This window comes from Heliangelus exortis, chromosome 5 (assembly GCF_036169615.1).
Source record: "Heliangelus exortis chromosome 5, bHelExo1.hap1, whole genome shotgun sequence".
NCBI lineage: Eukaryota > Metazoa > Chordata > Aves > Apodiformes > Trochilidae > Heliangelus > Heliangelus exortis.
The window spans coordinates 33,797,133-33,819,622 of NC_092426.1; the positions used below are offsets into that span (position 1 = coordinate 33,797,133).

The window sequence follows — 22,490 nt, forward strand, 5'->3', positions numbered from 1 at the left end:
TTCAGTGTGCCCTTAAGCAATATAATTATAATTCTTACACATAGGCTTTCTCATCTCCTCTCTTTCTGGAGAAAGGTAACGTTGCAGTGGACACATTCGTAGAGGAATTACACTTGTAAGTAGTAATATATTTGCTAGAGATGGCACATTTCTTTGCTCTTGTTGTGACCTTCAAACACAAACCATCAGCCTTGCAATGGCTCTTAGCTCCTATGGGAGATATTTTCCTCATCTTCAGCCAGCACCAAAGAAAGAAGTGTCTCCTGCAGACTCGAGTTTAACTTGAAACTAACCTAAGCATTAGAAACATGTGCACACATCTATATGCATGTAAGGATATATCACTGCATCTGAAAATGCTGTAGTGATGTTCTGGGCATCTCTGCAGATGCACAGGTGTTAAAATGAATGAGTACCACTTGTACTTGCAGTGGCCTAAGCAGTTTACCTCATTTCTCCCTCCTTTTTCTGGCTGCTGTGCTCCCAGAGTGACAGCTCTTCACTGCCAGGCCTTGCATTCAGGTACTGGCGACAATTGCAAGGAGAAATGTGAGCTCATTTAAATAGCTGAATTTATTACTTCGTAATTCCCTTCCCCACTTTTATGTGAAAGGGGTGGAGGTCATTTTATTTAGCACTGCTGAAGTATTCACCTTTCAGGGAAAAAAAGAATATTTGTCCTAAAGTGTAAATATATAAACAATAAGAATCTGACCTTCCCTTTTGCAATTACAGAGTAATCTCTATTACATTTCTCTACTATACAGTGCACGTTATTAGAAATGGCTTCCTAATGATGAGGCACCTTGCCTTCCAAGGAGGCAAAAAAGATCTGGAACTCCTCCATCTGAGGAAAGGAAAGATGGTTGAGAGGACAAAAATCATGGAGGCAGCATATAGGGTGAATGGAGAATTGCCATGCACCAAACCCACTGCTCTGGGGCCAGGGGGCACTCACTGAATGACGTGTGAAGGGGGTTCTAAAAAGTTCACATTAAAAAGTGTTGTTGTGCAGTGTGTATGGAAGTGCTGGATGTTGCTGTCACAGGAGGTGGTGGAAGCAAACACTGTTAACAGGTTTAGAAGGTGACTATGTAAATGTATAGGCTCTGCTGCCATAAACAGATCTTAAAGGGAACAGCAGGACTGCACCCTCCAGCATCCCATACCAGAGGGACAGGTATTCCAGGGGAATATGAAACATGGACTGGAGGAAGGGGAGACTGCTCTCTCCCTAGGCAGCATCTCTTTGGACCACATTTTCTAGCAGGCCTTTGGGATGTTTTGTAGTTGGCTGGGATACCAGCCCTGGGGATCTTGGGAGGAAAACTCTGCCCTTAGGCTTGCACCTCCTAATCATCCTTCATTCTGTGGGACCTAAACTGCAAACTGGGGAGCCTCACGTGCCTACCAGAGGACACAGGGCTGGAAATGGCAGAGATATCAAACGGGGGAGTGTGAGCTCAGTTCCCTAAAGCAAACCCCTCAAACCCTCAACACCTTCAGCTTGAGCCAAGTGTTTCCAGAACCTTGCAGCATCAATCTGAGTCAGGCCTGCTGCCAAGAAGGTTACATGTACCTGTGCTGAGATCCCAGCTGCCTTCAGGGAGGTGGTTTCTGCCAGTGGTTCTCTTACCACCCTGACTGCCATTGTATTTTTTGTGCTTCATTAACTGGGGGTTGTGATACAGCACAGGTTGTCCTGGCTTTCTCATCCTTCTGCCTGGAGGGTGCTTTACCCTAATGTAGGAGAGAAACATCAAATGGTGCTACTGAGACCCCAAGAAGATGAATGAGAAGGGCAGAGAGAGCAGGGCTAGGGGTGTCACACACAGGTTGCTGACCTGTCCTGGAAAGAGACAACTGCACCACAACCAACTCCCTGTCTGCTAACTGTGGGCCAAATGTGTCTTACACTGCCAGCTCTGCCAGGACAAGGCAGGAGAAGGAGGAGGTGTGCAGGCAGGGGGGCAAGGAGCAGGGGCAGTGGGAGGATGGGCACAAGCCTTGCCATTTTGGAAAGCAAAAATTAAAATTTTGGCCAGCATAAGCACAACCAGATAACAGGCAGACAGCACAGAATGTGAGGGGGGGAAAAAGTACAGGAGGGTTTTTCTCTGGGAGCTGGGGTGCAGGTGGCTGTCTCAGGACAAGGAGGACCTGTGTGGTGCTGTGGTGTGGTGTTGGGTTCAGGGAGAAGTGGTACAGCATCATAAACCTTCTCCTGATCTGTGTACAGTTGGTGCTTCTGTGAGCACCTGATGGAGAGTTGGCAGTGGACAGTTGTCCTGGACTCACTTGTCCAGGTGGCAGAGGCTGAAGGCTGGAGTTGTACAGGGATGTAATTGTTAAGTCTTGTCTGTCAGAGCTGTCACTGCTGAGGATTATTCACTCAAAATGACTGGACCTACATGATCCCAGTTCAAGGGGTTGTCATGCTGGATGGCTATAAAATAGTGACAGGACAGCAGCTGTTTCTCCAAGAGCTTCCAAGCAAGTCAGCACTGCGTTTTTTTGAAGCTTAGCAACACCTGGATTGCTGTTCACAGCAACTGCAACAGAAAGGGACGCTGCCATACTCAGATTTTGCAGCTTATTCTTAAATCAGGAACGGTGTCTTATTGATGGAGTTTTCTGTGCATTGCCCCATGGAGCTCCCTGGTGTCTTCCAGTCTGATGTAACTGTTGCTGGCATGCTGCAGGTCCGTAGTTTTAATTGGTTCTAATTCCACTGGGGCTATAATTTCAATAAATATTCTTGCCATCCTTGAAGTCCCTTTCTCCTACATCCCTGGGAGAAAAGATGTTCCAACCTAATGTGGATGTAAAAGGTAAAAAATTATAAATCTCCAGCATCGTGTCACTCTGCCCCAAATGTGAATAGGGACCTTAGAGGGATGCCTGATGTCCTCTGAGTTCCAACATCTTCCCTGTCTTTTTTCTACACTCCAGTTGCCACCTAGAGATGGGTTTAGATCCCAGCAGGCAGGCAGAGGTTACAGGATCAGCCTCGCTGCACGGGTACTGCAGTGTCTCTGGAGCTGGCAGATCCATGTTTCCTATTTCTGGCCTCCCCTCAGCCTGCAGTTTCTCACACTTTCTGCCAGGGCTAGAAAGTTTTGGAAAGTTTTCCATTAGTTGTCTAGGCTATTTGGAGTGAAAAAGCTTCAAAAATAAATACACTGCTGTGACTTTTAGGAAAGATAAGCATCTTTCATTGCACTCAGCTCAAACCCAGACTGCTGTGTGGGGTGCAAGCCCCTTATATGGGATGTGTGAGAAACTGGGTAGGATATTTTTCACAGGTTACTTCCCAGACTGTCGTGTTTTCACATGGGACTCCTCTGTCATGGAAGACAGGAGTTTCAGCCTTTTGCCAGCCAAGCATTTCAAGCTGCTTCTGCTTGGCAGCCAAGAGGACTGTTGTAAGTGCTAACCTGGTGGCTACATTCAGCTGTAAAAGCTTCGAATTGCTCTGAGGATTAAATTTCTGTTCAGGTCACAGTCAGCCCTCTGAGGGGCTGCCAGTAAAGGAGAACAAATTGTCATTGGATGGTAATAAAAAAGGTTTTATTGTTCATTAATTCTGGGCACCAGAAAAAGTGCTATGTGCTTTACCATAAAGAAGGAAAATAAATTCATGTCTTAGAAAAGATGGAGCAAAAAAGAGAAGTAAATGATTTGGGGTGAGAAAAGAGATAGAAGGGAGCCTAAAAATTTGTATCAGGCTCATAGAATGAATCAAGTTGATAATGAGAGGATCTTCTACTTAATAAGTAAGTTGTGTTAATATGTAATTATTCCTATGTAAAAATATTTGTTCTGTTTCTATACTTCTAAAACAATGGCACATGAATTTGCAACAATGGCTGCATGAATTTTAGAGCATTTTTTTGCTTCACAGAGCATTTAGCTCCACACTACAGCTGCACCTTGTCTTGCTGGGGGGGACAGTTTTGCTGCTGGTTGACTTGGAGGGTAGAGGGTGAGTTCTGAGTCCTGGCTAAACATGGCTGAAAATTTTCCTGGCTCCTCCACACTGCCAAAGGAGATGCATCTTGCTACTGTTTGCCTTTTGCCAGATGTTTTTCTTTTCATACTTCAAGAACACAAGTGCAATGTGGAGCTGTTAATTACAGTTTATTGGGAATTCTTCTCTGTTCTCTCATTTTCATTAAGAAACATGCTCATAAAAATAACGTTTACAGTGACCTTAAATAACACTTAAGAGAATGTTTGACTTTACAATTTAAAGCAATTGAAATCCCAATTTCCAGTAAACCATACGTCTTAACCTTGCCTTCAGTCATTCCTCTCTACCACTTTACTCTTTGCACACTGGCCAGAAAAAATGACCCAGGAGGTATTTCTGTTCTGGTCAGTGTATTTGCCACCCTGGGCAGCTCACATTCTACCCTCTGTGCCTATTGCAATTGGGCATCAGGATAAATTAAAGATGGAGCCACTCCCAGATGAGTGATTTTTCTGGCCGTTTTATGATACCTGTGGCCCTGGCATTTGTAGTGAAGGGCTGGAGACTGCTTGGGCAGCATCTAGCTCTAGGCAGGGCTTGATCAAGCCAAGCTGTTGGACTTCTGGCATACCTTGTAGTTTCCCAGTGGTGACAGAGGCCAAGGATGTGGAGGGGGATACATGACCTAAGGCACAGCAGCATGGATTTTCAGAAACCCACACACATACCCGTGCTCTCTGACCAGCATGGGAACAGACAAGGAGAGTATTTCAGGCAGTTTAGGAATTTGGCCAATGGAGATGAGTAATGCAGCTAACATTTTTCTTTTTCTTTTCAGCAACTACACAGCTGGATGATGGTGGCACACACTTTGCCATCTTGAAGTAATAGTTTGGGTAAACATGTCTTGGAGGTTTGCAGGGGTGTAATTTAGATCTGGATGAAGAGGACAGTGAGATGCTACAGTCAGACCATCAGAGGAGCTTTTCATCCATTATGGGGAAAGGACTTCACAGCTCTTAATGCCCATTGGGACAAATGCTTCTCCTTCTCCCTCCTTTCCTGGAGTTTTCATGTGTTGAAATCAGAGCCAGACTCTTAATCTTCTTGTTTCAATTGCTAAATTGTTTTCATCCACTTCTACCTACCTCTTCCAGAACCTAGAAACCTAGAAACAATCCATTTACCCTGTTCAGGGAGCATCATCAGGGAGGCTGAGTGTCTGAGTGTCCAGCCCACAGATGGGATGGAGGAGAAGGAAGGAGGTGTCAGCTTGGTGTCAGCAGGTTCAGAGAAAACTATCCTGAGATGTCTCACCTTCTTCTCCCAGGCACCCTGCTCTGCCAGCACAGGAGAAGCTCTGAGAATTGGTCTTTTGTGAAAACTCCCTGAACTGAGGCTGCTCCTCACTTGCATAACTTAGCTAGGAGCCACGACAGAGGCTTAGCTAACAAAATTGTCAAAGTTGTCTCAGCTGGGTATACGGATGGGCTTTGGAGTGAGAATTAAAAGAATGAACTCCTGTGGCTGTAGGGCTATAGAGAGCTAAGGGGTGTTCATGTTCTTGTCCCTTTTGGCTTCAAAATGCATGACTTTCTGGAGCTACAGTCCACAGCACATGCAGTGAGCAGGCAGTAGCCCAAAAGGGGCCACAGCTCTTTCATGCAAGGTGGAGCTCTCAACTCCTCTTTTTTTCCAGCAGAATAGCATGTCACTCTTGTTTCTTCCAGATAACTGCTCTCCTTGCTGTCACCTGCTTGTGACTCCTGATGAAAGCTCCCAGGCAGGGAATATCTCCTGATAGGCAAAAAAAAAAAAAAAGAAGCCTCTGTCTGGCAAGGGTACAGCTGTGCATCCCCAGCATGACTGGCTCCAGCCTCTGAATCCTCATTCCAATTTTCTTTAAATGTTCCTAGATAAATTCTGGATGACTGTTAAAACCATTTCCAGAGACCAGACGGACCTTATGTTCATGTTTAAGGTGAAACTTCTGTGCCTTGAGGCCACAGATATAGCAGACCTAATTTTTCAGATCAGAGTAGTGCTGGAAGAAGCTTTGGGCATTCTCCAGATGTTTCATAGTTGAAAGTTCAGCTACATTTTATGTCATATGACTGCAAAAACATGTACTTTGTCTCACTGCAGCCACCCTTTCAGTATTTATAAAGACAGATCTGGATAATGTTTGTCTTTTCTTCCCTGCAATAAGGATCATCTCAGTTTTATGGGGGCAATGTGGGACACCAGATCTGTTCTCTTAAATGTTGTTGCTAAGGCTGTCAGCCAAAGATGCAAAACTGTCTTCTTGAGAGTGTCTTAGTAGTCATGTTCCTAGGAGACCTCTTTCTATTGACAATAATGCTGATTAGGGCCTTGGTGATTGTAGGTAATAGTAAGTGTTAATCTTATGCATAAATTTCCTCTATGTAGCCAGTCATATTCCTCTCTCCCTTTTCTATATCTAGATTACTCAAAAAAAACATACCAATACTCATGTTAAAGAGCCTACCATCTGGATTGTCAAGGGGTCCCTTATGTTATTCTACTGTACAAAGTTTGTCACAAAATAACCAAATATTTAAGCTCTAATATAGAAGTAACAGCTATAGAAGAAACTGCAAAAGAACGAATGTGGTGGTAGGAGCCCATAATGCTGCTGTGAGGTTTGTACAATCTTGATCTGTTTAGTTTATTCTATTATATTTCTCAGGTCACTTATCTTAGGGCATTTATTGAATTAGCTGATGCTTTTGCAAAGGTGTAGAAGTGAAGTATGATCACTGTTAATATTCACCGTATGTCTTCATTGCAGGTTGTGTTGAGTAGAGGTCTCCATGGCAGAGTGCTTCTGGTATTCCTGCTATCTCTGATGAAGCTGGCTCTACTATCTGTATGCAACATTGCAGCTTACAGTATAGCTGTACTTGAACAATTTATATTGTTTGAGATACCTGTAGAAATGTAAGGTTAGAAGTGTATTGGTTTTTCAATGAAAGATGAGACTCCAGAGCAAAGCTGTGCACTCAGAGGTGAAATCAGAAAAGACTAAGAAGGAATTAAGCAAAATTATGATCTGCACACAGCTGCTTTTTTTTTTTTTTTTTTTTTTTTTTTTTTTTTTTAGGACTGTGAAGAGACAAAAGCACTGAGAGCCCAGCTTCTAGAGGTTACTCGTACCACTGGGACAGATGGGGACTGGGAAGGTAGGCAAAAAGTAATTTATAAGTCTTTCTGCCATTTTATGTACTCTAATTCAAATCCTCTAATCCCCCCCATCAGGTGCCTTGAGGCACCCACATTCTCTAAGCACTGGTCTTCACTGATAGAGTTTCCTTGGTACCTTCTCCCACTCTCTCAGCCCCCTGAGCCCTAGTTGCACAGCAGCTGTGCTGTGCCTAGAAGTAGCTTGGTTTCACAAGCTGGATAGTCTGTTTCCTAAGCTGCCCGCAGGGCTGGTTCAGGTGAGCTCTCCATCAGGACAGCGTTGGCAGTGCCCTGTAATGTGGAACTGTTGCCTCTCCACTGCCATATTTCTCCTTTCGCAGGGCTTGAAAGGCCTCGTGGGGGTAGTGTTCACCCAGACATCTGGTTCTTGTGCCACTGCTGGGTGGTTGCGTGCAGCAGGGATGGGAGCAGGTGCTTGGGCACCTTTGTTGTCTGCCCAAGAGCCTTGCTTCTCTGAACCGCCCCGTCTTCAGTGCGAGGTGTCTCGGGGTCTGTGCCCATCTCCGTGGAGCGGATGCCAAAAGCCCCGTGTGCCATGGGGTGCCAAGGAGTATTTCAAGGAGTGCGCTATGGCGCTGGGGCCGCCAAGGGCAGAGCGCTGGGCTAGCGAGGCAAGGAGGATGAGCTGCTGTGCCAACCGCATCCCAGCAGCTGCCTCCTGAGGCAGAGCCCGTACCACCCCCTCGCTTCCCCGCTTTCCCGCTCCCCTTGGAGCGCCGGGCGCATCCGCCAGCCCCGGCCGGCTGCTCCCCCCGCCGGCCAGCCGGGAGGGGAAGGAGGAGGAGGAGAAGGAGAAGGAGGAGGAGGAAGAGGAGGCGCGGAGCCCTCCGCCCCCTGCGGCGGAGAGAAGGGGAGGAAGGGGTGTGAGGCGTTAGGACCCGGCGGCGCGGGCCGGCTCGGGGTCCGGGGCGGTGCGGGGGGAGCCGCCGCTGCCTCCTCTCCCCCTCCTTTCTTCCACAGCCGCCCCTGCCCGTCGAGGCAGCACTCCCAGGCTCCCCTGGGGCGCTCGGCATGAGGAGGATCAGGGCCAATGCCATCGCTATCCTGACCGTTGCCTGGATCCTGGGCACTTTCTACTACTTATGGCAGGACAACAAACCCCGCTCGGCGGCCGCCGGCAGGTCCGCCGGCAGCGGCGGGGGGAGCAGCAGCGCCCGGAGCGGGCAGAGGGCGGCGGGCAGGCTGGAGCTCCGCCGGGAAGAGAGGACCATCCCCTTTATCGTGAGTGAGCCGCGGCAGCCCAGCATCCATCCAGCCCTGCCGCGGCGGCCAGGGATGCTCGGGCAGCCGCCGCCTCGGGCGGGGTGGAGGAGGAGGGGCGGAAAAGCGGGTCCAAGGGGGACCGGGGGGACTTCGCTTTGCCTTCAGGTTGCGTTGTGTTTATTTTAGCATTCTCGCTTGTCACCATGGCAGCCGTTACAATCGGGGAGCAAACCTCAGGGGGATAGAGTAATGCCGCCGGCAAAGTATTTGCGAGTTGTCCCCGCCGGCTCGCCCGGGCTCTGCTCCTCCGGCTGCAGGGCTGATGAGGAAGAGGGGGGGCGAAACAGCTGGAAGGTTTTTGGTTCGCGTTCAAGAGGCACATACATACACGCACAGACACACACACACACAAATATATGTATATAGCATCACAGTTTTTCCCAGATGAGATCCATGCCATCTCACAAGCCCAACCTCCGGCCAGCTGGGCTCTGGGCATTGGACCGGGGAAATGTGAGATGCACTTTCTTGGGGGGACTGTGCAGCTGGTACCAGCTTCTGCCTCTGCTCCCTCTGCTTTGCTGCCAACAGGGGAGCTTGGCTCTGCTCCAGAGTTCCGTCTGTTTTAAGCCAGGAACTGTGGTCTACAACTTAGCCTCAGGCTGAGGTTTGGGCAGAGTGGGAGATGGTTTGCCCCCACGGCTCCTTGCTAACACAAAGGGTGGTAGCAATGCCCTGATGTGCTACTTCAAAATTGCTTTCAAAGCCCCACATTGTGCCTTAGTAAGTATCTGTGGGCTTGGTAGGGTGATAAAATTGAGCTCCTGATTTAGGAATTATGAGGACCTTTCTGCTCTTTCCGTGGAGGTTGTTTGTCCTTCCTCAGCCTGCATCAGTAAAGCTCTCCCAGCTCTGAGCAATATCTTCATAAAATATAAACCAGCTTTTGGAGCAAAAGTGGCCCAGCAATACCATTCCCTGGAGTGATCCAGCTGAAGCAGTTCAGGAACTGCACTGTGTCACTCTTTGGCTGCAAATCCATTTATCAGCCAGTTAGGCACACATGGAAGCAAACAAAAGCAGCAGCCTGGTGGGAGTCAGAGCAGGGGCCAGGCACTGGGGCTCTCTCTGCTTCCCTCGCTCACTGGCCCTGAGATTTTTGACCCGTGTCTCTCTACTCTCCACCTGTAAGTGGGGGTGGCAGGTGTGTGGGTGGGTGTTAGCAAAGCCTCGTGAATGTTTGGAAAATGCTATCAGAGCAGCCCCAGCCCTTGGGCAGCAGTGTGGAGATCCTTCAGCTGACACCCGCAGCCATTGCAGTTGCTAAAACTCAAAAGTCAAAACTGAGGCTTTTGGGCTCATTAGGGCCCAGAGCTGCCTGTTCTAGTGTGAGACCCTTTATGGAGCAGGACTGTGGCAAGGAATACAGTGCCTCCTGGGCAAGGACCTCTGTGCTAGTGCTGCTGTAGCTGTAGCACTTCAGCGTGTGCTGGGAAATGCTCTTGGGCAGTCCAGGCTGAGTTGAACAAATGGAGGATTTGGAGCTGCTGCCTGTCAGATTCCGGCTTAGTGGTGGGGGAAGCTCCCCCTGAGCCACTCATTTCTCGCGCGTGCTTGAACATGCTGCTCTGGCAGGTTTGTTTTTCCATTGCCCTGCTTATCCCTTCCATTTTTTTATTGCATTTGCTTTACTACTTCTCAGAGGGCTTGTGAGGTTACATTAATCCGTATCTACCAAGCACCTTAAAATCCTCATGAGGAGGATGCTGTGGCAGTGCCACACATTGTTATATTGCTGCTGTCTGGGGGGAGGCAGTAAGGCCTCATGGTTAACCACAAAACCTCTCCATACCAGCTATAGCACCGTGCAACAGATGCTCCAAATCTGGTCCTGCTTGCAGAACGATGTAAAGCACCCTAGCTCTGCTCCATCCCTGAAATCCCTTAGCAGGGAAAAATAATCACCCTTTGCCTCTCCTGTTCTTTTGTAATAGGTCCCAGGATGTGCCACCCCTTTCCCTAGGTAAGTCCCAGTCCCCCCAGCAGACATCAGCTGGGATGGAGGTGGACCCTTTCCTGACACACCTGACAGTGGAGCACGGTGGAAATACCACATCCTGACCTGCCACGATCCATTTGCATAGAGGAGGGAAACAAGAGGGGTTTGTGGTGTTTAGGCTTCCCCTCATGCATAATGGAGCTGTTTCCCAAGGACTGGGTGGGTTGCCATGAGAGGCAAGCTGGTATGATGCAATCCATGTGCTGCTGTAACTACACAGTGGCATGGCTGTTGGGCTTTGCTGTGCAAGAGGTCCTCACCACACATCCTCACCCCAGCTCCTGTGGCACTCCCCACCTCCACCACCCAGCCAGCACGGGTGACACTCTTTCAGTTGCCCCACTAGAGAAATGATGAAGCCACAGAAGCACTCGCCCTGTCCTGCAGTGTTGAACCCTTGACCCCGAGTTCAGTCCCTGCAAAGTTAGGTTACTTGATTTAATGTATAATGGCAGCCCCGTGTAAGAGGGGGCGTGCCTGTGTTCTGCATGTCCCTTGGCCTTCTCCAGAGCCACTGAGACAAGCTGCCCATTTTTGATCCAGCTTTTGGTTTTCTGGTTTCTTCCACTCTGCATGAGTTATGGTGTGGGAGTTCAGGTTTGGGCTCATCTGCAAGTAAGGGTGACTCATGTGACTTATGGGTCTCTGGAAAATATTTTTCCAGTTCTTGAAAATTGGCTGCTTTTCTGTCTGGGACAAAAAAATCTTGGCTTTTGGGTGAGTGAGTCCAAGAGTTCTGCTCTTACATTTGTGCTGTGACATTTCAAATCCTAGTCAAATTAAGGTGAATTTCATGGTTTTTAAAAGTTGAAGTGCTTCTGGTCTTGTATTTTTCTTTAATCACTCCCAATACAAAGAATAAAAATCACCTCAGGTAAAAAATACAGTTGACTGTGAGTCTCAGCTTGAAGTTGGTTTGTTAGTTGTTGGTCTCATGTTTATTAGCACAACCTTAAACTTAAATTACTGATATCTGACTCATAAAGTCAGCAAGGGAAATATTCTGATTGGGACAGAGCTGTCAGATATCAATGTCCCAGAACTGGCTTGTACATTTATGGTGATTGTCCAGATATCTGTTTTGTAGACAGAAATCTTGACATGTGGGTTCTCCTAAACAGCATCTCCTCAGGCAGGTCCTATAGATGCTTGAAATCAAAATGCAGAAATGTGACGGACAGGGCTGAATTCATCCTCCCCCTTCCACCTGCCATGGGAGGCAGAAGCACCAGTGAGTACCACTGTCCTGGGAACACATTTTTCCTCTGGAGCATGGCATAGTTTCAGATCACTTAGGAGGAACCCTGGGACCTCTGGAAGTTGTTTAATGTGTTGAGTGTTTCTGGAGGATGAATTTCTTCTCTGGGCTCTTTTATTCCCTCCCCAGCAACAGGTTGCCTCCTGGTCTTTGGGTATTTCCCAGAGGCAGAAGCTATGCCATGTGTCTTTTGGAGGGGCTTTGGCATCATCTCAACACTATGTATGGGCAGCTAATCATTCAGCATGTGCTGCTCATCTGCTTTAGCACAGCACTGATGAGCACAGCCCAGGATTCTGTTCTGCTGCCTGAAAAGATTGCAGCATGAGAAGCTTGCCCAGTATACCTCTGTCCCACTGAAGAGAGCAAGGTCATCACTGTGCAAAGCTTGATTGCCAGAGGGGTGGCTGGTAGGTAGCTTTTGAAAGACAAATGTTGCTTTTGGCTGCTTGTGAACTAAAGATGAGAGTTTTCCTGTTTCCCAGTCAAAAGCTAGAGGTAGGGCTGCCCTTGGGCTTCTCCAGCTTGCCCACTGCTACTGAGGGGTAGTGGAAGATGGAGAGAGAAGAGTATGATTAGTGAAGTGTTCTGAATCACGTTGGACTGGTGCCCACGTTGTCTCTTATCCTTGTCATGCCAACTTTTTTGACTTGTGTAGCCTCTCCATGACCCCACCACAACCTGTTTGGCAGTGGAGAGACCTGATATTGTAATAGTGGCTCAGGTTGCCTGGGCTCAGCTCAGCTCTCCTGGCTTCTTCCTGTCTTTGTGCTCAGCCATGTGAAATGAGCACAGGGGAGATGAGACCAAGGATTTCTAAAGGCTCTTCAAATGGTGCTGAACATCAATGGTGCAAACAGTGTCACCTCCTGTGGTGACACAATGAGCAGGAGACTCACTCTGGGACATGCTGCTGGGTACAGGACGTGTCTGTAGGTATCAAGCAAGTTGGCAAGAAAAGATGTCAATCATTTGATTACCCCTAATATTTAGCCAGAAAATAAGCAGTGGCTGAGTTTAAATGCTTCTCTGAATAGCTGAGCTGGCAAGTTTAGAGACGCTTGTATTTGCCACCCTGTAAGACCACTTTGGCATAGATTCTTCAGACCTGGTAGGCTTAACTAACTTGGCCAAACAGTGGGCTCTGCTGCATCTGTTGCCTGTTGATTTTGGCTGTAGGTATCTGCATCCCATGGAGCAGGTGCTGGCTGATGTTCACCGTTTGTTTGTGAATGATTTTATTCCTATCCCTTTGTCACATTCCCTCTGTGCACAGCTTTCAGAGGATGCTATTTTGCTCAGAACTTGGATAAGCTGCAGATTCCTTGGACTGATACTTAGACTTGTATCCCACAAGGCTTCTGCATATGTGCCTGGCCAGAGGCAGGTCTTGTAGCCTTGGGGATTTTACTTGTAACCAAGGTGCATCCTAAATAAAAAAAAATTTAAAACTAAACCAACAAAAAAAAAAACAACCAAAAAAAAAAAAACCACAAAAAACCCAAAAATAACCCAAACAACCCACAACCAACCTCCCCCTCAACAAAAAAAAAAAAAAAAAAGAAAAAAAAAATTTTGATGAGAAGTTACAGCTCCTGTCAGCAGCCTCCTTACCACTTGACTCTCATCAGGTTGCTCACTCTTAAGTCTCCTGCTTTTCTGGGCAAGGATCAGGGATGTGGCTATATAGGTTTCTTTCTGCTCTTATGCTAGGTGGCCACATATCAGTTTGCACATGTGTGAACACAGCACAGGAGACTGTAAGCCAGACCACCTTGGCTGCAAGCATCAGGAACTCAAGTCTGGGAGGGCACAGTGAGCAAGCCAGTGAAATCTCCATGGTTCAACAGTGGAATACATCTTCTTCTCAAGCTAAAGGAAAAGAGAAGGGACTTAGGGTCTCCATCATGACAGCCTACAGAGTAGCTTCACTCTCTGTGGCTCTGTGAATATCTGGGCTGTTGGAAAAGAGATGGAAAAGAAACTGCAGGTTGTATTGCTGATGGTTTTGCAGAGTGAAGGTGCCCTCTCCAAGTGCTGGATTTCTGCTGTTCAGCCTGGCCTGTTGTCCTGCCAAAATCCAGCTCCTGCTTGGTTCTTCCCTGCACCTATGTGGCCCCTGCTCTTCCAAGTTTATTTTAAGGTGGAGGGAACCATCCTTAACACTCAAGGGTTTGTGGCAGCTGTTCCTGCTGTGGTCAACACTGGATTGGTTTTGATCTTTGTGGGATCTCTCTTATGGCACAGCTCCCTGGGAAAGGAGCTACTTAGCTACTTCTTCAGGGGTTTTACTGCAGGAGGAAGATTCAGTGACTTTTCGACAGCTAAATATTTTATTTACGGTATTTATGTTTTTAAAATGTGGGATTATTTCATACATAATTTGTCCCAGTGGCCCATGTGGTGCATTAAAAAATAAAAGTAAAATAAAATTAATGGTTCACAATAATAATAGTAATAAACATCCAGTTGGCAGCACCGGCCTTGATTGCTAATTGAAGTGACAAGGTAGCTGCAGCATGGTCTGGGGCTGAGGGAGCATGGTGGTCTGGGTAAGCCTGGGATGGTGTCTGAGATGTGGAGGGGAACTGAATGTGTGTGAAAGTGCAGAACTCCTGAAGATATTTTGTTTTGTTTTGTTTTTACCCAAGTCTTTCCATTAAAAACAAAGTGAGTGAAGCAGCTGCAAGTCACAGTGAGCTGAAGTGTTATTTCAGTATGCAGCTGCTTCCCCAGATAATTTGTCCTTGCATATACAAAACTGCCCTAAGGCTTACAAGCCAAAAATTTAGCAGTGTTTGCTGGAAGCAGAAGCCTTTGAAAGACATCTTGGCTGTGGTGGAACCTAGCCCAGACACTTCATCCCAAGGTGGGCAGGTCTGGAGTCACTTGAAAGGCAGAGAGAGATGATCTGGTTCTGTTGTAGTGGCACCAAACTGGGACTGCCTGTGTTGGAGCTCTGAAAAATGACTTAATTATTGCTGTTAGAAGAACCCGCAGCATGGCACAAAGGCAATAAAATAAACAGAGACAAATGTGCTGGGCATGAAACATGTGGGTCAGCAGGGAACTCTGGCTCACCTGTGCTGAGCAGAGCAGAGCATCACCACCCTACTGCAGGGAGAGCCCCAGGGCAGAGCATGGGGCCAGGAGGGATCTCCTGCTCTTCCTCGGCCCTTCCCAGGGTGCCAGCTGGTGGTTCCTGTCTCATGGCACCTCAGTGACAGCCCCAGGAGTGCCTTCTCTTTCCTGCTTTGTTTGGTGTACGCTGTTCCCTCGTGCTTCTCCAGCACTATCAGTCTGCCAGCTGCTGTGATGGGGATGTAGGCTCTTTGGGGCCCATGGTGTCAGCTGTCACTGCTGTTCAGCCTGTACAGCACCTAGTGCAGGGGCCAGGATCTGCAGCACATACCATATTGTCATGTTAAGGTAAAGACAGAACTGAAGTGACACACAAGGACTGGGAGCTGGCTCACCAACTGAGCTGCAGATTCAACCTCCTTGCAGCCTGCTGTGCCTCAGTTTTCCCAGAGTCTAAAAAGGGGTGCTTTTTGGGAGGCTTAGCTTGCAGGTTTTGTAAAGGGCTGGATACGTGATAACCTTAGCCAAACATGTGGCTGAGTTCACTCTTTCTATACCTTTGAACTAAGAAGGGAGTTAGCAGAAATGCAGCAGGCCAGGGATCATTTGCTGCAAGAGGGAGATGTTGAAGCCACAGCATGGTGAGCTCCAGGCACCAAACAAGAGGATTTAGGCAGAAGGGCTGCAGCCTATGTGCTGCTATTTATCACTGTATTTTTATAAGCACATATTCTTGCAATTAATAAAAGTGATAAGAGACAGGAGGTGGACTGTCATTAAATTTCCAGTTTCCAATTGTGCTTGTGGAGACAGTGAGATATATAGGGGTACATTAAAAAAGAAAAAGTAGGAAAAAGGTAGTCTTTTGGGTCTTGTCATTTCAGAGAAATTACAGATGTTGTGATGTACTTTGAACATGTGAGTAATTTCTCAGTGTTGGCAGCACTTGGGGTTCTGATAGGAACTTGCATCCTCCCTTTGGAGCAGCTTTCTTACGGCTACTTGAGGGGCACTGTCCCTGCAGTCACCTTCCTCGGCTTCTCCTGTGATGGCAACACAGGAGTCCTGCAGCACTGATGGTACCAATGTCCTGTACAGGTCTCCCAGGGCATGAATGAAGCTGCCATGTGGGGCTGCCTCCTGCCCAGGGAAGCTGTTTTGGGCAGTCTGGGTGAGGCTTGGTTGTTCCTTCTGCCACGATGGAGCTGCAGGACTGACCCTACAGTTTAGGCTTTAAGGCTGCTGTGGTCAGGCTGGATTACAGCTGTAACTTCTGACTGTTACAGCATGGGCACTGATGACATTTGGCTAAAGCTGCAGAAAATTATCTTAACATCTTGTTTTCATTCTCCCACTTTCCAAATTTTTTCATATGGTAAGCTGAAGTGTGGTCCTTGTAAGAAGGCTTTGTTTTAAAGTATCAGAGAGGAAAAAAAACTGTGCTGAAACCTGCACCAGCCATTTTGTGGGCTTGGGAGGGAAAAAATAAAAATGTTTTTCTTGCCTCTTGGTTTTGGATACATTAAATCCTGAAACAGACAGGGCTTGGCTAGAAAAGTGCTCTTACCTGATGCAGATGTCTTCAGAAGTTGTCTGCAAAAGTCTTCCTGCAGGACAAAATTGGAGAACACTGATGCTTTCCATCTGCTTGCATGCTGAGTGCCTCAAATAAAGTACTTGATGATGGAGAGTATCATGTTCAGTAATGCCATGATGCATCTTTGTGCCTTTTGTTATCAAGTATGCAGTAAAAAGCCTAATAAATTAGGAAGAACATGCAAGAGCTGCAAAAAGCAGTGCAGATCCTTCAGTGACTTGTGAGTTAGCCTGGAGTGGGAATAGGGATACAATGGCAGTGCAAACAGGAACCATTGAAACTACACAATGAAGTTCAAAATTCTCTGTGCTCCCTATTTAGTTTTCCAGAGCAATTTCTTGTAAAAATTAATAGTAAAGTATCAGAGTTAGGAAATGTGAATGTTGCAAGTGCCCATGGCAGATTCTAGTGGTGTGATCATCCTGTGTTTCTCAAGTGCCAAACACTATGTATTTGTTGTTGTTTTGTATGCTTTTGTTGGGTTTTTTGTTTTGTCTTGGTTTGGTTTTGTGTGTGTGTGTGTGGTGGGGGTTTTTGGTTTTTTTGGCTGTTTTTTTTTTGTTGTTTGTTTTGGGGTTTTTTTCTGTGTGGTTTTTATTTTGTGTGTGTTATTTTGTTGGTTTTTTTTTTTTCCTTTGTAGCTTTCTGGGAGATGTTCTGGATCTAGTTGTGTGGAATTACCAGCTACACCAGCCTGCTCTTGCAGTAGGCTGTATGTGTTTCCTAACCTTCTGAGATGTCTGTTTGGCTGAAATATAGGATACAGCCTCTCAGAGTGGTCTCTGGGTAGTGACAGAGAGGGCATAACCTGTCCCTGGCATGGGTACACTGAGTTGCCACATCCCTGCTGGTGTTACTTGTGCTTTTGAGATGCTAAGGCTCTTGGTTTGTCTTTGGGAACAGCAGAGCCAGCCAACCTGGCAGCACCAGATGCAGGCTGGGGTGAGCAGTCTTGTTTCTCTCCTTACTCAAGAGTGCAATGTGGTGTTTATACTGAGCTTGGGTTGGCAGCAGAAGGATCAATGCTCTGCAGTGAGTTAATCTTTAAAAAAAATTCTGTTGGAGCAAATCTGAACAAACTTGCTCCTGTTTGCATCCTCCCTGCTTTTGGGTGGTACAAGTCTGGTTGTGCCATGCCCTGGGATGCCCCATTGCTGTGCCATGGCTGCCAGTGGGCCCTGGGAAGGGTTTCCAGACTATGCTGGGAAAACTGGACCACACTGCTTCTGCAAACTAGGGAAAGGGCTGGAAAATCTTCTGTGTTCTGGTGTTCTTCAGGATTAGCCAGAGGGTCAGGTGATGATGAGATGCAGTCAAGTGAGGTCTGGCTGTGGAGAGGCTGCCCAAGCACTCATCAAAAGCTCCCTTTGGCTGAGTGTGAAAGGGCTTAAAGTTAGTGGATGGGCTTAAAGTCTGTTCAAGTCAGGTTCTTGAACAGACCTCATGCTCCATGTCAGGCGAGCCAGGAGGAGGTGGTTAACAGTGAAAGTAAAAAATGCTGTCCTTACAGTGCAGGATACAGACCGAGTCACGCTGGATAACAGTAAAAATCTGCTGATCTGCTTGCACTCCTTAGCTTACAGTATTATTATGAATAATTATTAATTGTAAATTCTTTGTAAATTGAAGTTTTTGAGTGCAAAGCCTCATCTTCAGGAAAGATGTGCTGGAATTGAAGGGAGACATCAATATAAATGATTGTGCTCAGCAAGCTAATATGAAAATTAGGTTATTTGGAATATTCTCCCCTCTGCTGCTGTTCAGTCTTTTGATTGTGCAGCTCTGCCCGATGTGGTTGGCACCACTCTGACCTTGTTGCCCATTGCACCTGTGAAACAAGGGAGGTACCTGAGTGCTTCTGCCAGCCCCATGGTTTTGGCTGCATTAGTCTCAGCAAGGCAAAGCCATGGCAGTAGAGTCCTCCTGCCCACTGCCAGCACCCTCAGGGCACTGGGTCTCACCAGCTGTCACTTGCATTTATTCACTGAGGAACTGGCTGGGACCATGTTCTGCAGGGACCTTGCTAGAGGAGTATGATGTGTGCAAAACTGAGCCCTCTAAATCTTTGTGCTCTAGTTAACATGGATTTAGTCCTTCCAACCTGTCACAGCCCATCTCATTTTTCCTTCTTTTTCTTTTTAGCTAGAGGATTATAATTGTCACACTGAGCTTAAAGGGGATTGGAATGCTCTGTATCTTTCTTCTGCTTTCCCCCAATATCTCCTAAGAGGCATCATAAAGGAGGGCAAGGAATAGATAAACAGGTACTGCAAGCACTGAAAAAGGGGTGAGAAATTTCTTCCTTTACCTTTCACTCCTGCCTTCTTGCAGAGTCTTCACAGGATGCTCTGTGACCTCCTGAGCAGTGGCAGGTCCCCAGCACACTGGCATTAGTCTGTGGCCCCAGATTTCCTGGTATGTGGGAGCAGGGACTCCTGGCAGTCATTTGGGCAGTACCAGCAGCTGCAGGAGGGCAAAGTGCTGATGGGAACTGGGTGCATGAAGTGATCTCCTTATTTTTCTTACCTCCTGTAAGTTAGGAACACTGTAAGGTGTTACTGTAGTTCCACAGCTCAAGTGTGCAAGAGGAACTTGATGCTGCCAGTGGGTTGCATTTTTAGAAAGCTTACTAAGCAGATGCACTCAGTTCCTTGGGCTGGGCTTCAGCAGGATTCAAAATGATAACATCTGAACTTAAGTGAATTATCTTGACTTTTTCAGGAGGGAGTGTAGGTGGGTGGTGCTGTTCATCATGGAAGAATCTTTGAAGTGTTGGAAAGCAGAAGCACACCTAGTTACTCCCTAATTTATATAGCAGTGAATCTGAGAAATTAGAAAACAACATTATTATTAAATGTCCAGGAATTTGCTAAACTTAGTCTTGTTACAAATTTATTAAGATGAAGTAAGTATTGAGGAACCATATTACATAATTCTGGATACCAAGGTGGTACACAGCCTGGCTTCATGTGTACATCTGTGGAAGACTGTGTGTGTGAGGGTCTTGCTTTGGGGCTCTTCTGGAATGGAAGAGTGAGGCAAGGAGACTTGCTGAATAATAAACTGTTAGGGGATGCTGCAAGCCTGCCTGGAGTTACCAGTCTCCTGGCCATCCTTTTCTGAGGGATTTGCACATCAAAGTTTTAGAGCCTGAGATCTCCTGTATGACTTTCTCCTAGCCCAGACCTCATGTACAGCCTGTGCTGTAGGATTGCTCCTGATCATCTGCAGATTCTTCCCCACAGGGTTGTTTGGGTATCCAGACCAGGGCCTCTTCTGTGCAAGGTGAAATGTAAACAGAAGAGACAGCCTTTGTCCTGGAGAGTTCATAACCTCTGTAAGTAAGATAAAAGGCTGGGGAGAAGTGTTCTTCCTTTCATTTCTCTGATGTAGAGCTGAGATTAAGCCTCAATCTCTGCTGAAAAGAAGGGAAGAAAAAAAAAAAAAAAAAAAGAAGTATGTTTGTTGTTCAGATCATATAAACTTTGGCTATTAACACTGATTAAAATACCAGTGAAGGCAGGGCAGCTTGGATAGTAACTGTATACCAACATGAATTCTAAGAACTTGGTACTGGATTTAAGCTGCCACTCTGAGATGATTAAAACTCAGTTTGTTCTGTTGTGGCTTGTCCTGGTTTGAGAGATTAAGGATAGAAAAGCCCCACCTGGGACACCACCAGCAGCTGCCAGCCTGGTGATGTGGCAGTGATAACGGGCAGCAGCTGAGCCTAGGGGAGGAGAGGATGGATCAGATGATCCAAATGAACCACTCACAGTATTCCTTCCCATGTGCTCAGTATAAAATAGCTCCCAGAAGCATCCTCTGGTGGCTTCTCTGGCTGCTGTGCTAGTTGAGTTAAGGCCTCCTGTTCCTGCTGTTTCTCCTTGTTTCCTCACTGAAGGATATTATTCATCCAAGGCAGATTGCCTTCTGTGTACTCAAGGTTGGTTTTCTTTCTTTCTTTCAACCTTAAAGTCTCTCTCCCTATTTCCTTCTCTCTCTTCCCCTGGGAGGGCAGTGGGGAATAACAGAGGGCATCTGTTACTGTCCAGTTACTGTCTAAAACTGTGGTGGTAATGCTCCTGTAACTGTCTGTACCTCATTCTTTTTAGGGTTTCACACTTTGCCTTGGTAATTTATCTGGATCATCTCCCTACCCCTCATAATCTCTATGCGGTGGGTGATGGTGACTTGGCCACCTCAAAACTGTTTTGGCACTTTGCATAAGTTGAGGGGGCTGAGATAGCTTGGGGAGAATAAATTCTCTTTGTGGCTGTGGCTGGGGGGATGTGACAGGAACTTTGCACTGACTCAGTTTCCCAAGTGCTAGCTCAGGTTTTCCTGTGCATTTTCTTCTGCCTGTTCTTCTGGGGTAAGAAGTCTTTTGAGAATAAGCTGCTGGGAGCAGGTGTAGGGAGGCAGGTTAGAGAAAACTTCAGAATGATTCTTGTGTATGTAAATGTTAATCATTAAGCCTGTTACCACTTACCAGCATGACTTCTCACTATGGTAAACTGTCTCTCCAGGCTGAACAGGAATTTATCTCAGGGTGTTTGCCAAGCTCTGGGAGGTGGACTCTAGCCTCTCCCACCTCAGCCCTAGTACTCAGTGGTGTTAAAACACCCTGGAGTGGGCTGTGAGGGCAACCTGGTGGCAGTGGGGCTCCATGGGGCAGCTGCTGCTTCTTCAGCTGTAACTCTGCAGCCTTTACTCTGTCTTCAACTCTCAAATTTATCAGGGTAAAGTGAGGTTCCCCGTGTTATATTGTTTTTAATGCCAAGTGACATCCATAACCAGTGTCTGGATTCTAGTTCTGTGCTCAGACCTTGTGTGATTTGCTCCTCCTAGGGGGGGAAGAAACTGTGGGCACCTGAATCTCTCTGTAGAGAAAAAGGGTGCTTACATCTGGGAATATGCTCCTGGTGGTTGTTGTATGTATTAATTTTTGTCTTCCTACCAACTAAAGCAGATACATAACAGCAACGTGCCTGACTGCAGTGTGGAAACACATTCCTGTCTGGTGGTGCAATTTGTTGTGGGCAATGCTGTCTGACTGGGCCTTTTTGCCAGATGGCCTTTTTGCCACAACTTATTAATAGTCAAACGCAAACACAGGCAGCAGCATCTACTTTTGTAGAAGTGGAATTTTACAGAGATGAGTTCAGCTTGTTGTACTCATTTCCCCCCAAAACAGAAGTCTAAATATAGAATATCCACTGCTGTGGACATCAAGAAGGGGTAGGTGACTAGCTCAGGCTCTAGCAGTCTGGACAACATTAGCTGGATAAGGAAAAGTTACAAACACTTTACTCATTGTATTGGTGAGTGAAACTGAGTAATATTAGTTGCTAGTAATTCTGCAATATGGGCAGGGAAAACTTAAAGGTTAAAGATGTGAGAGCCTTGAGTTATAGCCTGTACCTGAGCTGGAAAACCCACTCTGTGGGGTACACTGCAGACCACGTCTTGGGATCAGAGAGGTGAAGAGCAATGCTTCTGGGGCAGCAGCAATATGCCACCTCAGGAAGGCTCCTGACATCCACGAGCCACTCTGTGTCCCTAGCAAAGTCTGTAATGTTTGACACAGACTTGCTATTGCTTCTTGAACTTCCCTGTACAGCGCTGTGGGATTGGGGCAGAATTGGTTCTTCATAACAGCTCTGCGTTTTCAACAGAAATGGGCTCTTTATAGTTACTTGAGGGGATAAAATAGCTAAAACAGACTGAAAGCCCCGATGATCTAAAGGAAATGCCTTTTTCCTGAGAAGGGTGAGTGGAAAATCCCCATCTGTTTGTTAGGGCCACTCAGGCTCCTATTAGGCTATGCTTCCAGAAGACATAGTGGAAGTTCTGCCAGTTCAGTACCTGCAGCATTACCAGTGCATGTGTGAAAAACTGCTTCATGGGAATGTCTTTTGTATTTTAGAGGACATCTCAGCCATCTGTCCTCTGGATAGACACCAAGTGTGGCAAGGAGAAAGGTGCTTATATTGTGCTTTACTAAGTGATGACCTAAAGGAACTCGTTGCTGTGCATTTCTCAAAAAACTTAGTTTAAAAAATATCTTGGGTTTACTTTATTTCTGAGGGTG

At 46.7% G+C, this 22,490-nt stretch overlaps 1 protein-coding gene across 2 annotated transcripts in view; it reads left to right on the forward strand.

The window, feature by feature from the left end:
• Positions 1-7,903: 7,903 nt before the first annotated feature.
• The window catches only part of GALNT16 (polypeptide N-acetylgalactosaminyltransferase 16), a 72,979-nt gene continuing 58,392 nt past the window's right edge, over positions 7,904-22,490 (forward strand). Inside the window, exon 1 of one of the 2 annotated variants that reach the window (XM_071744468.1) lies at positions 7,904-8,419. In XM_071744468.1, the coding sequence (XP_071600569.1) occupies positions 8,210-8,419 (210 nt within the window). In that variant the 5' untranslated portion in view covers positions 7,904-8,209. The remainder of the gene's footprint in view (positions 8,420-22,490) is intronic. The other variant, XM_071744469.1, reaches the window with a different exon arrangement.